At 34.1% G+C, this 14,844-nt stretch overlaps 2 protein-coding genes across 3 annotated transcripts; one reads left to right on the top strand and one right to left on the bottom strand.

Annotated features, from left to right (window-relative positions):
- Positions 1-1,738: 1,738 nt before the first annotated feature.
- LOC107464530 (protein FAR1-RELATED SEQUENCE 5) lies at positions 1,739-4,985 on the top strand. 2 transcript variants are annotated; one of them, XM_016083458.3, is made up of 3 exons: positions 1,739-1,855; positions 2,470-2,900; positions 4,491-4,985. In XM_016083458.3, coding segments are annotated over exons 1-3 (636 nt in total). In that variant the 5' UTR covers positions 1,739-1,854; the 3' UTR covers positions 4,695-4,985. The 2 variants fall into 2 exon arrangements, with proteins under 2 accessions (XP_015938944.1, XP_015938945.1); XM_016083459.3 differs by having other exon boundaries at positions 1,757-1,855; positions 2,524-2,900.
- A 4,778-nt stretch (positions 4,986-9,763) lies between these two features.
- On the bottom strand, positions 9,764-12,633 carry LOC107464492 (protein FLUORESCENT IN BLUE LIGHT, chloroplastic). The gene is made up of 5 exons (XM_016083413.3): positions 12,426-12,633; positions 12,229-12,314; positions 11,967-12,129; positions 10,583-10,903; positions 9,764-10,424 (listed from the first exon to the last, which is right to left on the bottom strand). The coding sequence occupies exons 1-5, from the start codon at positions 12,511-12,513 to the stop codon at positions 10,222-10,224; spliced, it is 861 nt and encodes a 286-aa protein (XP_015938899.1). The 5' UTR covers positions 12,514-12,633; the 3' UTR covers positions 9,764-10,221.
- Between the last annotated feature and the right edge of the window lie 2,211 nt (positions 12,634-14,844).

Below are 14,844 nucleotides of genomic sequence, written 5' to 3'. Positions count from 1 at the left end.
TAACAATTTATGTATGCTTCCTATATAGCAATAATATTATATATTTATATATCTCTTCTTTTAGCTCTTTTCTAAAAATATTAGCATATAATTAGTGTAGATAACATATATATTGAGTAAGAATTCCTATTGAATTAATCATAAAAGGTTAATAAAATATAATGGCATAAATTTTACCTAATTGTAGCAAGTATCTCCATTGAAAATATTTGCTAATTATTACCGTGTATAATTAGTATATATATATATATATATATATATAAAAGGAGTAATAGTGAATTGTTACAATTATTTATCATTTAGAACATACCTCAAACATAGATCTTCTTCTATTTATTATTTTTCATACCTAAGTGCTACTAATTACGATTCTATCAACAATGTTACTTATGGTAGATTATGTAATGAAAAAGTTTGAAAAATAAAGGTAAGAATTATAAGGTTATGAAAAGTGCCATTTAAATTTGACAAGAACAAAACCACTTACATAGAAATAATTGTCATGGATGACAAGGTAAGTCGATTATTTTCCATTATTCTCTCAAGTGATGCTAGGTTCATTTTATAAATATTTTTGTTCATATTTTAAGTTTATTTGATAAGTAAACCCTTGCAGGAATAAAAAACAGTGCGATTTTATAAATTTATAAGTACTAATAGCTTTTATATTTAATTTGTTTTATAGTGTGATAACAACTAATATATTTGTTGGTAGATTTAACTATTACTATATTATTTATGATCACATTCAGTATATATGTCTGATTTATTGAAAAAAGTAGATTATTAAAACCGATTAATAACTTTTAGAGTTAATCTAATTAACACTAGATTAAAAAATAAACAATACATAACATGTTACTTTTTTATTAATCAAATTATTATAATTTAAATTAATTTTAAAAAATAATTTAAAATTATAATTTCAATCTTATTACGTATATGACACGGATAATTACACTTATATATTAAATAAAAAATTCTATATGCATAAATGTCACCAAATTATGTAGTACCGTATATTTGTGTATATATACTGTATTTAATTTATTTTTAATTTATATTTTATATTTTAATATTTATTTTACACGAACAATTAATATTTAGTGTATATCTAATATAGTTGATAATAAATATACATGTGAAAAGCGTATTTTTGTGAGTAAACTTAAAAATAAAAAAATAAAATAAAATCTACAGTTTTGTTTTATATTACTTGGTGTGGTTTAAAATAATATAATTTTATATTTTTTTAATTGAAAATACTAAACAAAATTATATATATGGTTAGGATTTTATATTTAGATGAGTAAATTTATCCATATAAAGATAAATTTGTAATTTATTTTTTTTCATAATTTCTCTCTCTATAACTACTTAAGAGAGATACAGGCCCTTCTTAAATATCAGAAATAAAATAATTTAAAAAATAAATAACTTTTGGTTTTAATAATAAAATTTAATTTTGATGTACTCACAATGTAAAATATTTTATATAATCGTTCAATCATATACGTTTATATGAATAATCATTTATGTAATTAATGTAAATAGTTGTTATTTTTTTTTTCTAACAAACATTATGTAATTAGATACACATATAAAATTGCTTGACATATAAAATACATTAAAATTAAAAATCTTATAAATAATACTTCTTTTATCCTGAAAAATGAAAATACAAACAATGGCCATAGTTAATTGAAATATTGAATCAAAACAATATTTTGTATTCTCTCTTCCCGTTTTCTTTTTTAACTCCGTTTTTGGTTTTTATGCTTACGAGAAAAAGAGTGAGCCCCCTGCTTCTTCCACGCGCACCTATTTCTCTCTGCTCTGTTCTACACGCTAACAAGTAAGCTTTTGCGTTAACCTCCTTTCCTCCAACCTTGTTATTTTCATGTTGAATTATGCAAAAACAGAACTTTATGGAAAATCCAATTTTGCGGAGGAAAAAATTTGACTAAATTCTGAGGATAGTTTGATTATTCTCGCTTTTTCAAGCGTGGTCTTGTGTGTTTTCGCAATGTGGGTTTAGAACAGTGTCTATTTGTTAAGGATTTTTGGAGTTTGTAATGAATGGGTTATGTCTTCTTGTGGTTTCATGTTATAGATAGGTCCAATTTAGTTAGGATTATTAGAAAATTTAGGATTTTATTGGTCTCTTGTTGTGGTTTCACCATGAACTTTCGACGGTAAAGTGAGAATTTTTAATCATTAATGAGAAAATCAGTGATATGAATATCAGATGTTTATGCTTTGTCATGCTAGTATTTATATGCTGTTGAAGTCTTGAACCCTTGATTTTCTCATTGATGATGTTGCAATTGTGTGAATTACTTTCAAGTTGGCTCCATATAGTAGTTAGAGGAAAAATATATATATTTTTATATGCAAGATTTTTGTGTTGATAAGTTCAAGAGGGAATATGTTATTTGAATAACGAATTGCTTATTGTTATCTGGTTAGTGGAGTTGGAAGCTGAACTGGTAACTGCTAACGAAAGTTCTGCTGAAAAAACAGTAGGACCATGTGTGGGAGCTTCAATTTTGGAACCATATATTGGTATGGAATTTGATTCTGAAGCTGATGCCAAGAACTTTTATGATGAATATGCAAGACAGGAAGGGTTTATTGTGCGCATTGATAAATGTCATCGTTCTGAAATTGACAACAGAATTATTTCTCGTCGTCTTACTTGCAATAAGGAAGGTTTTCATGTGAGAGGGAAAAATGATAAAGTCAACCCTTATCGGAAACCACGGGTTAGCATAAGAGAAGGCTGCGAGGCAATGATGATGGTCAAAGTTAATAAATGTGGGAAGTGGGTTGTTACTAAATTTGTAAAAGAACATAGTCATCCACTGATGGGTTCTGGTGTTCGTTCTTATCGTACAACAGTAAGTTTCCCTTTCTTCAATTCCTCACATTGAGTAGATTATTCTCTATCTGTTGATTATATTTATAATGTTAGAAATTGAATGCCATTGAGTCATATTTTTCTTAAATCCGCTGTAAGTCATGATTGCAGGTATTACTTCAGGGAGATATTCTTGTCATTGTTGTTAAAAATTAAAATTGTGTTTCAACTTGGGGTTGTACAGTTTTAGTAGTTTTGGGTGCTAGAACAATTCACATGTCAGGTTTTGGAATACCTAGCCCGATGCCGACACTATACCAGTATACTTAGTGTGTTTTTACCCCTGTCAATGCCACCTTCATGTGAATTTATGTTCCCTAACCAGTGGTATAATATACTATCTGTGAGCACCAGGAGATAAAACTGTTTTATGACAACCCATAGGTGTGTATCTGATTTTCGAAATATTGCTGAATGAGTGTTGGGACCTGATCTATTGCTGCTGCGATTTGCTACTTCTTTTTTATCCTTTAACCCTTTTGTTTTCCTTTTATTTTGTGTCTTATTTTTCTAGAGTAAAGTATTATTTTGGTTTCCAATGTTTGTTGGACCGAATTCTAATTTGGTCCTAACTCCTAACGTTTCAAACGTCCTATTTCTGTTTCAAATGAGTTCAATGTTGTCCTACTGTTAAATTTACACGAATGGTTAACGGAATGAGTGACGTGAACATTAACAACACTATTGTTAAGTTATATCTTTCTTTTTGTGTTAGAGAAACATAACCAAAACCTTTTTGTAACACTTCCTCTTCTCAATCCTATCAATCATCAACGCTTCAGAATCAAAGGAAAAGCTTTTACGTTGGTGGGTCGATTTTACTTACATGTTGAAATAAAACGTTATTAGCTCTTAAATATGCTAATTGTTCGTGTCAAATTTAACAATAGGACAATATTAAATCCGTTTGAAACTTTTTGGGACTTAAATAGAACGTTTGAAACTTTTTAAAACTAAAATAGGACGTTTGAAACGTTAGGGATTGAATTAGGACTTGGCCCAAATGTTGGGTACCAAAATAATATCCAAACCAAGCAGAAGTGTGTTCAGTTGCCCTTGTTGAAGATTGTTGGTTGTTTGATAGCTTAGTCTGTATCAACTGGGTTGAATATCTCTGCTTCATTCTATATGGATACAATAGAAATTGGCATGTTCTATCACCGAGTCTTGGTACGCATGTAGAAGCCTGAAACAGCCCTAGTGAAAAGAGTTGATCTAGTCTGGATTTTGTTGCATCTTATGCATATTGTTATAAATTATAATTATTCTTCCCATCCTACTTTGTTACATTTATCCATTGTCTGATGCTATACTTTTGGTAGATATTCTAGGATTTCTCCTGCAATCTTGAGGTGCATTTTGAAATTGATCACGATACGGAACTTATCTTCTTAGGAAACAAGCTTGAGTTGTTGTGGAAATATAATTTCTGAGAGCGCACCATAGGCATGAATCTAAATTGATATTTGCATGATTTTGTGTTGCCATCTTTTGTCCTACAGCTTCCTTAAACATTTTGAATTTGTGAGCTTATGAAATCTAAAAATAATATGTTTTGCTTTACTACTAGGAATCGAAGGATAAGAGAATTCGACAACTCACAAAGGAACTCGAGCGTCGAGATCAGCAATGTCAGCAATATCGCAAGCTGATACTTTCCCTTCTGGAAACTGTTGAGGAGCAAAATAAATTCTTATCAACGAAAGTTGAACAGGTTGTTAAGTGTGTGAAACAACTTGAGAATGATGTGCAAAAACCTTTGGACACTAGCTAGCACTCATCATGGTTTCATTAGATTTTGATTTCTTGGTTGACTTAGTTCAAGTGTAAAGAATTCAATAACCAATATAGAGGAGGTTGGGGGGTGCTTTGCCAAAAAAATTGGGCTTCACCCAAATTCATGAGTAGTTAAAAGTTATTGGTAAATCAGCTATAAAGTAAATGTGCTTTTGTTGATAGCACTTGACTTTTTGGTGATTTTGTTTTTAATATAAATTAGAACAAAAATTGTAAATAACTTCTTTGAAATTTGACACGAGTAATTTTGATCCTATTCTGTCAGTACTGTGATTTAACCCCTTAAAGTTGTCAAAGGTACAAAAGAAACACTTTTGTTAAACAAGTTTCCTAAAATAAAATTACCTTTCTTCTCTTAAGAGATGATTTGTTAATAAAATAAAGTTTAATTATACTGTTGATACTTAGCTAAGTCTATACAAGTTAAGAGGTTTATTATTAAGTCCTTATATTTGATAAAATAATGTTAATACTTAATAGGTCGTCATTGTTAATTTTCTTGTGTTAAAAAATGTGAAATGTTTTTGAAATATTCGATTGTGTTTGATATAGGAAGAATTGGGAAATATTGTAGTCATCTTATGACATTTCTTCGCACGAAAGTTCATCACATTGGCCTAACAGCTGAAAAGTTCGTCATGCCCTCACCCTGCATTGCGTCTTCTCCTCGCCATTGCATTCATTTGTTTTGAATTGAATAGTTTTTTGGAATTTCGGGATATTAACATTTTGAGTTGTAGTTGTTAAGAGGGATGAAGGTAGAGATGTAACGAGGGAGAAGGGCGAGTGTTTCTTGTTGTGGTGATGGTGGTGGGTGTTGATAGAGGTTGTTGGGATTGAGTGGGGATGGTTTGATTTTCATGAAGATGCAAGGAAGAAGGAAGAAAGAAAGAGAAAGGGGAGAAGGGCCTCTTTGTTGATCATGATTGTTGGGATTGTGTAGGTGTGGTGATGGCAATGTGATGGTGGTGGTGGCTCAAAAAAGCAAACTATTTTGTTTTAATGTGTATTTCAGTTTCTAACCATTTTGTTAACATGCCACGTCAACTATTAAACGGGTTCCATGAACTAAATTGTCAAACATATTTGATGATTAAGACCCAATTTGGCATTTTTGGATCGCTGAGGAATATTTAATTGAATAAAGGACAAATATGTCTGATCTTTTTTTGCGGACATTTTCGTCTCCGAAAAATGGAAAATATATTCATGTCTCTGACCCCTCGGAGATGTGGACATATTTACCCCTCCGCTAAAATCACTTCGTTGGGCCTGACGGAAAATGCTGATGTGGTTCTCGTGGCGCTAACCTGGCCGTTACGGGTTGACACGTGGAATGGGCTTTTATAAAGAGGACGGATTAATCTCCAGGAACCAAAACGTCGCTGGTTCTCCCCCACCCCTCGAACACACCTTAATTCACATAAGCAATACCCATAACTCCCATGTATGAGTTTCTGAATTACTGAAAACACTAAGAAGGAAAACGTTCAGACTCCCTCCTCCCTGTTTCTCCCTCGAAAAATTGCACTACATAAAAGAGCAATCGGTGTGGGGTGAAGTTGTGGTTGGAGGCAAGAAAGGTTATTGTTGAGGTCATCGCTGCCGTCTTCGTGAGAAAGTAAGATTGCCTTGCTTAGTGATGAAGTTTCTGTTATTGATGCATGTACCAAGGGTGAAGTCATCATGTGTGCATGTTGACAGTGTGTGTAACAATGGTGTAATGTGGTGTAAAAATTATTTTTAGAACGTCGTGTGTAGGACTAGTAGGAGGGATTGTGTTAGGGCAGCGGGGTTTCATTCATAAATTTTAAATCTATTCTAATAATGACACAGTTGTTCGTTGGTCAATTTCAGATGGTTGATGTGTTTGTGGTGCCGGTTTTTCACCATGGAGGCAACTTCGTGAGAGGAAGTGATAGTGCACTGGTTTATCAAAATGGTAAGGAAGAGAGGTTCCCTGAGATGGACCTAGACTTTGTGAACTTTGGAGATCTTGTAACGTTATTTAAGGGTTTGGGATACCAGTCATACAAGGCAGTATACTAGTATGATCGAACAAGTGCCGACATTGAGTCTGGGCTGAACGTGTTAGATGGGGACGCAGGGATCAATGCATGCGAGAGAACTTATTGAAGAACCAACAGTCTCTTGAGTTCCACATATACTTTGATCACCCCGGTGATGCTCTAGAGGTTGTAGATGATGCTGGCAAGAGTGGTGATGGCGAAGTGGATGTGGATGAAATTTCAGAGGAACTAAAGACTTCCTCTTCATCGGATGACGAGTACGAGAGCACAAAAGATGTCTTGTATAAACCTCCCCCAAGAAGCCGGTTGCAAAGAGGCAAGGGTTGAAGGAAAAATCTAAGATGGAAAAAAAGAAGCTGCAATATGGTGCGAGGGGGAATGCAAGAGGAGAAAACAGTGGGCACGCTAAAACAGGGGCAGGTGGTGATGGTGGGTTGCAAGGGGCTGATGGGTCAAATGATCAAGAAGGTGGTGGCAATAGGCCTGAAGTGGTGCCAGATAATGCAGTGGTAGAGGGATTCTATGTCAGTGAAGCCCCAACAGAGCTTGAGGAAATCATGTTTGAGTACGTGTCTGATGATTTGCATACACCCATATCATCCGAGGATGAAGATAACAACCACAAATTTCCAAAGTTTAATGATCACTGTGCTCACGATAAAGGCAGATTTGAGTTAGGACGAGGTTTGCAACTATTGAAAGGTTTAAAGATGTGGTAAAGGACTCATTCATTGCCGAGGGGAGGGAGTTGAAGTGGATCAAGAATGATAGGGAGAGGGTCAAAGTGGGCTATAAGGATAATGAGTGTTGGTTCTTGGTTCATTTGTCATACAACAAAATCCTGCAGTATTACCAAGTCAAGACGTACCAGCCAGAACATACTTGTACAAGGGATTTAGGGAGCAATGCAGCTGACCAGCATTGGATCAGCTGGAAAATTGAGAAGCAGATGGCTACCCAACCACACATGAACACAAGGGAGGCAACTGAGTTCCTAAGAGTAGAATTTTCATTATCTCCCCATCCTAAGATGGTGTATAGAGCAGTAGTGGAGGCCAGGGATAAGATAATGGGAAACGAGAAGGAACAATACAAGAGAACGAGGGACTATTGTGAGCAGATTCTGAGTAGTAATCCAGGATCATCCGCAAGGCTGGAGCTCATGCCAATTCCAGAAGCCCCCATGTGTTCGACAAATTATACGTATGCTTAGATGCTTGTAAGAGAGGGTTCAAAGATGGGTGCAGGCCTTTGCTGTACCTGGATGGTTGTTTTCTAAAAACGCATTACATGGGCTGGCTTCTAGCAGCAGTTGCGCAAGACGCAAACAACCAATTTTATGTTGTTGCATATGGGGTAGTCAGGGCTGAGATCAAGGATGCCTGGAAGTGGTTCCTGACTAATCTTTAGGAAGACATAGGAGATGATGCAAATCATGGCTGAAACTTCATATCGGATCAACAGAAGGTAAGATGTACTCATGGTATAGTCATGTACACTTCAGATATTATATTTCTTAACTGCATTGCTATTCCATTATGAAAATGTTTCCTGCCACCATTCAATGCAGGGTTTACTCCATGCCATAAAGGAGGTCATACCACATGCAAAGCTACGCAACTGCGTCATGCACATGTGAAAAAATTTCATAAACCGATTCAAGGACTTGTACATAAGAGAGGTTGTATGGGAGTGTGCCAGATGCACTACAGTTGTGAAATTCAAAGAATGTATAGAAAGACTGAAGGCAGTGAACCAGGGTGCTTGGGATTGCCTCAATAAGTTTGAGCCAGAAACATACGTAAAGGCTTACTTCTCGCATGGGCCAAAAAATCAGGGACGTATTTGTCTTTTACTCTATTTAATCCTTCAAAAAATCTCTTATAATAAGTGCATCCGAGTTCGAGACTTGACTAATATTAAATGAGAGCCCTTAATATTGGGTGTGTGAATGTATAGTGTGTTTACTAGCTAATTTGGTGTGCCTTTTTGTTAAAACATCACGAAAAAGCTTAGTTGTCGGAGTAATTCTTTAACGCCCCATTATATTAGAAGCTTACACTTCACACTTGATGTCATGTTTCTTAATAATTATGTGTTCAAGAAATGAGATATAAATACAGATCAGAAGGAGTATGATTATTATAACTGAATAAGAAATCCAAGTTTAGCATTCCCTACATACATGAGCACTTTTCCTCAATGTGTAGACATGGCACGCAGTTATACACCGTCTGTCCCAGGATTTGGGGTTATGCCTTGGAAAATAATAAAAATTTAAATTCGCATAGCAATAGCAGTATCAAAGTAAATGACAAGAATATTACAATTCTAACCTACAAGTAATATTTCCATTCCAAGAACAGAATCAACAGCATTCTCATTTGTATCAATTATTATTTATTAAAACTGTTGCTTTTGACAAGTAACGAAGTATGGTTAGAACTTAGAAGTTTCACATAACATTTTGTTCCAATGAACTGAAATGTATCTGATATAAGATGAAAATAAACTTGGAGACAACAATGTACCTCAATGAATTCTTTACTGCAAAAAAATGTGAGTTCAAGCTCAATGAAATAGGTTCTGATTTTCTGGGCAGCATCTTGAGAGCAAGAGCTTCACAAGAAGCAGATCCTAATCCAGATATTCATGTCTCCCAACACCTAAGTGTTTGATCCTTGGTGGAGCCGTGGAGGGACAAAACTGGCAATGCATATGAGTTTCAAAAATTCTACATAATACAAGGTACATAAAGACCAATATAAAGGAAACAGGTAAACATGCAAGCAGAATGATTGAACCAATAAAGCAGCTAGTTCATACTTACGAAAGTTGGTTGATAGATAAAGAGGCGAATGATGGAAGACTCCATGTTGAGCTCAACATTCACTTCCAATTGACTAGAACAATGCCGGAAAAACATGGAAGGTATGCTGGCGCTATAACAACAATATTGACATGATAATAAATTGGAAGCAATAATGTTGACCTTCTTCAGATTAGAGCAACTAGATAACACCAAATCCTTGAATTGAGCACTTGAAATATTAATCCTCTAAGGCATAAAGCAATTATTCAATTACAAACTCTCAAGGAACTACAACATTACTTTTCAAACATGATACAATCAACGATCTCAAATTTCTACAACTATCAAAATTCAACTTGCAAGGCATATAGCATAATAATATAGTTTCACAAGATTTGGAGAATCAATGTAAAACCTCATCTATTGCTTCTAATGTTAACTCCCTTGAGATCATGTAGACCATACATCCTTAATGATTTCAAAAAGGGTATGCACAACATTGACTTCAAATTCAAATGGACAGTTTTAGCATATGAACTCTGAGTCAAGAAAAACGTGGATTTGGTAGAGCCAAAATCCTTGGGAAACACATTGTGACTAGCCATCGGAAAACTCAAACTAATTCTAAACTCGGTACATGTAAGGAATTTCAGAGTGACTGATTAGTCCTTTTCAAGCCTTGCAATGTACTTGTCATAGAATTGACCTGCCCTTTCAAGATCTCCAAGCTCAGTGTAACAATCAGCAATTGCTCCAAAAGCTTCTGTGTTCCCAGAGTCCTCTCCTTCTCTTTCAGAGATGGCCAGAACCATCGAATGATACTTTACAGCATCCCTATATTTTCCCTGTCTTTGAAGTGAAGCACCTGAAATATGCATGTAATATTTACATTGTGTTCATGGAGCTGCTTGTAAAATCATTCACTCAATAATGCACATAAAAGCTTAAAACACATATACATGAACACACAGAGGGAAAGCCAAAGACGGAACATTTATGAGAAAAACAGGAACGATAACAAACCTAGACCTCTAGCAGCTTTTTTCTCCTCAATAGGATCGTTCAGATTTTGTGCAAGTTCAAGTGCAATCTTAAACTCAGTAAATGCTTTATCTGGCTGCTGATTCCTTAGATAGTTCTTTCCATTTTTTAACTTAGAAATTAGTTCCTGCTTCTTCGGGTCAACAATAACCTCATTATCAGGTATCCTACCACCAACAGGAGCATAGCTCAAGCTAGGGGCATAGGACTCAATTTTAGCCTGCTTCCTTAAAGCTTGATTGATCTGGAGCAACTGCTCATTCACCTTCTGTAATTCTGCCTTCCTTTGCCGGGCAAGCAACCCTGCCATAAGATTTATGGTTTCAAGAAAAGCAAAGTACAACAATTATGAATGAGTATACATTAAATGCATCTACTGTAGTTTAGCAAATGTACAGAAATAACATATCAAAGGATAAAAGCTACTTTTACTTTTTCCTATCAAATTATTTTTATTTATGTTTTCTTCTATTTCCTATTTTCTTTCCCGTTAGCTTCATTACAGTGTCTTCTCTTAACACAAATCCCATTTATTTCCCAGTGTTTCCCTCGTAACCCCCTTCCTTTTTTGGTCTACAGCAGAACCTCTCAACTAACAAGGTGATGTCTTCAAGAGTCCCACCTCCCAAACCCCAACAAAAGGCAATCCCTTGAGAATCTCTAAGGAATCTGGTGTTCACGGAGGCGTATAACAATAGCACAGTTTGGTGCACAAGCATTCCTCGTTAACGTACGGTTCGGGAAGTTCCGGACCCAACAGGTGTAATGTAGGCCATCTCCTCTAATAAAACAAACACTCGAGAATTTCTGGATTCGACACAGGAATTTGCAAATTTCATGCTTCATATAGATTACTCTTAAACCATACTCTTGTATTTGTATATCTTAAACAAAGACAAAACAATAGCAGATGAACTAAACCAACAAATAAAAACCAATATCTCGAAACACAACAAAGTTGTACTCTATAAGTCCTTGTAGATCAATACATAAACGTTTGGACGGGAGACAGACAGAAACTCAATTAAGTTTTTATATTGTATTTGATGTAAAATATACTGAATTGGATTATGTCTCGTTATCATAGTTGATTTGAGATAAATATGGAGACTGAAGATAAATTTGGAATTTAAAAAGTTAAATAAAAGTATTTCTGGAAAGAAATATTATAAAAGTTCAATCTCTGTCCCTAAACATTTCAGTCTTCTATCCCACTTTTTGAAGGTACTTAAAAGTACTGAAACTTTGTGTCCGTGAACTGAAATTTTAGTTCGATCACCAAACACTATACTGAGTCCCAGTCTCCCAATCTCGGTCCCAAGAAAGAAACGCAGCCAAACATACTTGGAAGCTCATACAACCTTACCTCCTACAGTAGCTCCAATGAGGGCTACTGCTAGCAGTATCGGCATATTGAATAGAGAATTATCAGCCTCACATGTTTCGGCCAACGCTTTGGAAGGAACAGAGTACATCAAAACATTGGTGGCCACAAACATGAGAGATGGGAACCTTTGTTGTATGTGTTCCTGAAGAGGCATGGCAATTAGGCAAACAATTCCAATCAATTTGCAAACAGAACTCACAAACATTACAATCCACAGTGTGTTAGTCACTCAATCACTAACCATCGGAATTCGAACTCCACAAGAAGCATCATCACATGTAACTTTAAGGCAAGGAACAAGTTTGAAAGAAAGGCAAACGAATTTTCCTGATTCATGGAGAAATAAGAGTTATCACTGTCTTACAAATCTGCAAACACACTAAGCTTAGGTGAATTAAGGAAAGATTTGCAAGTAAGATAGAGAGAAGAGAAACTGACGAGTAAAGTGGGGCTTGTTGTGGTCGGAGAAATGACGTTGAGGGCGAGGGCGGGAGAGGAAGGTGGGGCAACGGAGGACCACCGCCATGAGCGACGGCGAAGTGGCGTTGCAAGTTGGAAGTTGGAAATGGCGAGGGAGAGTGAAAGGATAAACGCTTCCTGTCTGTGTGCTGCTCTGCTGGGTTATGACTGATGCTGTCTCGTTCAAAAGTTTAGCAACTTGGGTCCCTCTCATCTCTCTATTTTTCGGTAAATATCCAAAATACTTTATTATTTTAATTTTCTTTTCAGTAAAAATGAATTAGATAATTTTAAATTCTAAGCATTCCGTCGTCATAATATTCACACATACTATAATGGTGCCGGTACCTATTATCTTATTGTACCTATGGTGACTATAAAGAAGTTTATCAATTAATTGTGGACATTTGTTAACTGATTTTTTTTTAAACGTATCACTAAAAGTGTTGCTTAAAGAGAAAGTGTTACCCTTAATCGTTAACTTGGCTCTGATACCAAATTTTAAAGTCAACTCTTCATATTTTGCTTCGAATAAATTTATAACAAATTTTAAAGTCAACTCTTCATATTTTGTTTCAAATAAATTTATAATTTGTATAGATTTAGTTAGTGGTAAAATATTGAGCATTTCTATTATTACTAATTCTGATTTCATTTTTATAGTTTTTCAATCTTGTTTTAGTTTATAATATTCTTTTTTTATTGATTATTATATATAAAATCTTTTATCTGTTTGTCTTTTTCTTTGATATAATTTTTCAAATCCTCCAAAACTTCTTTTATTTCTACACTTTTTATTGTTTCTAAATGTCTTTTTAATTTTTCAACTTCATTCTCCATTTTTTCTTTCAACAGCTTTAATTCTTTTAAGTCATAATATGGTGTTCCAGGCATTTATAAATTTTTTAAGTTTAACTCCAACTTGTTTATATTTGTTCTTATTTCTATCTTTTTTATTATAAGGTCATTAATTTCGAACTGAAGATTATTTAATTCCTTTTATACTCCTTTATTTTACTTTTTAATTTTTTCGCCCTTTTTCTTTTTATTTTATTTTCTGGTTTTTCAATCTTTGTATACTTCATTATTTATCTTAGGATTTCTGCAAATTCTATCATCGATTCATCACTATTTTCTAGAGATTCTATTAATTTTTCTAACTCTTTAACTTCTCCTTTCAATTTGTCATAGATTATTTTTAGAGCTTCAAATGCTCTTTGATTTATTTCAGAAAACTGTAAATAATTCAACCGATTTTCTCTTTCAAAGAGCTCTTGTTTCTTATCTTGATAGGTTACATATATTTTCTCTTTATTTATTGTCATAACTTAGTGTTTAGGGTTTCATTTAATTTTTTGACCTTTTTTGTTAATTCTTTTATTTCAGAATTTTCTTCTTTAATCTTTAACTTAGATAAACTTAAAGGGCTATTAATTTTGGATTCTCTTATTTGAAAATTTGATGAAACTAATTTTCCTGATGGTTCTTTTAGTAAAAGAACTGGGTTTTCAATAGCTTTATATTTTGGTATTTCTGTTTCAAACTTATAGATCTTCCAAGATTTTCAGTTGATAAAGGTATAGCATATCCAAGATGGGCATTGAATTTAACATTTACGTTGGCCAAGTTTCCATGAACAATTCCAATTATTTGATCTATTGGGTCATCAGTAATTCTTTTGTCACAGATTGCTAAACTTATTGGTGAATTAATTCCTTTCATATATGTAGATTTGATTAAGACTTGTATAGTACTAATATGAATCCATCCAATTTTAGATATTTTTTGTTGATTTTTGATTTGAGATTTAATTCTGTTTTTAGAACAGCCTGTTTTTCATTATCTAATAAGGCAGATAATCTATAATAATCAGATTCTTCCGTTAATTCTAAACTTTCTAAATAATTCATAACTAAGAGATTAGGATAAAGGCGTACCTTTCTGGAGAAAAACTTTCTTTATTTAGAATATTTTACATAAGATGTTTTTATCTCCAGAGGGGAGATTGTAGATACTAACTCCAGATGGGAGTTTAGAATTGGTTTTTCCTAAGGGAATTCTTCTTCAAACTATAGAATCGCCTCGGCAGCTTCCTTCTTGCTCTCCTAGCATATGAGTACTCTTAGCCTCCTGCTTTCTATTGTTTGATGCCTTCTACAATTGCCTTAAGCAATCTATTTATAATGGTTGGGTCTGATGGACAATTCCCATCCTTACCCTTCTTATGACGTCATTGCTTAAGTCATTATTTATTATCTTGCACCAGCTACATCGTTGGTGCTCTATGACCTAAGCGCTTACGTTACTATGCAATAATGTTGAGAGATGCTTCAGATGTGCTGTCCTCCTCTTTCATCATGTGACCTTCAAATGCGTTGTCTTCTTCCTTTATCATGTG

This window comes from Arachis duranensis, chromosome 9 (assembly GCF_000817695.3).
Source record: "Arachis duranensis cultivar V14167 chromosome 9, aradu.V14167.gnm2.J7QH, whole genome shotgun sequence".
Taxonomy (NCBI): Eukaryota; Viridiplantae; Streptophyta; class Magnoliopsida; order Fabales; family Fabaceae; genus Arachis; species Arachis duranensis.
The sequence above is the reverse complement of the archived record's forward strand: the minus strand, read 5'-3'. Positions and strand labels throughout refer to the sequence as shown.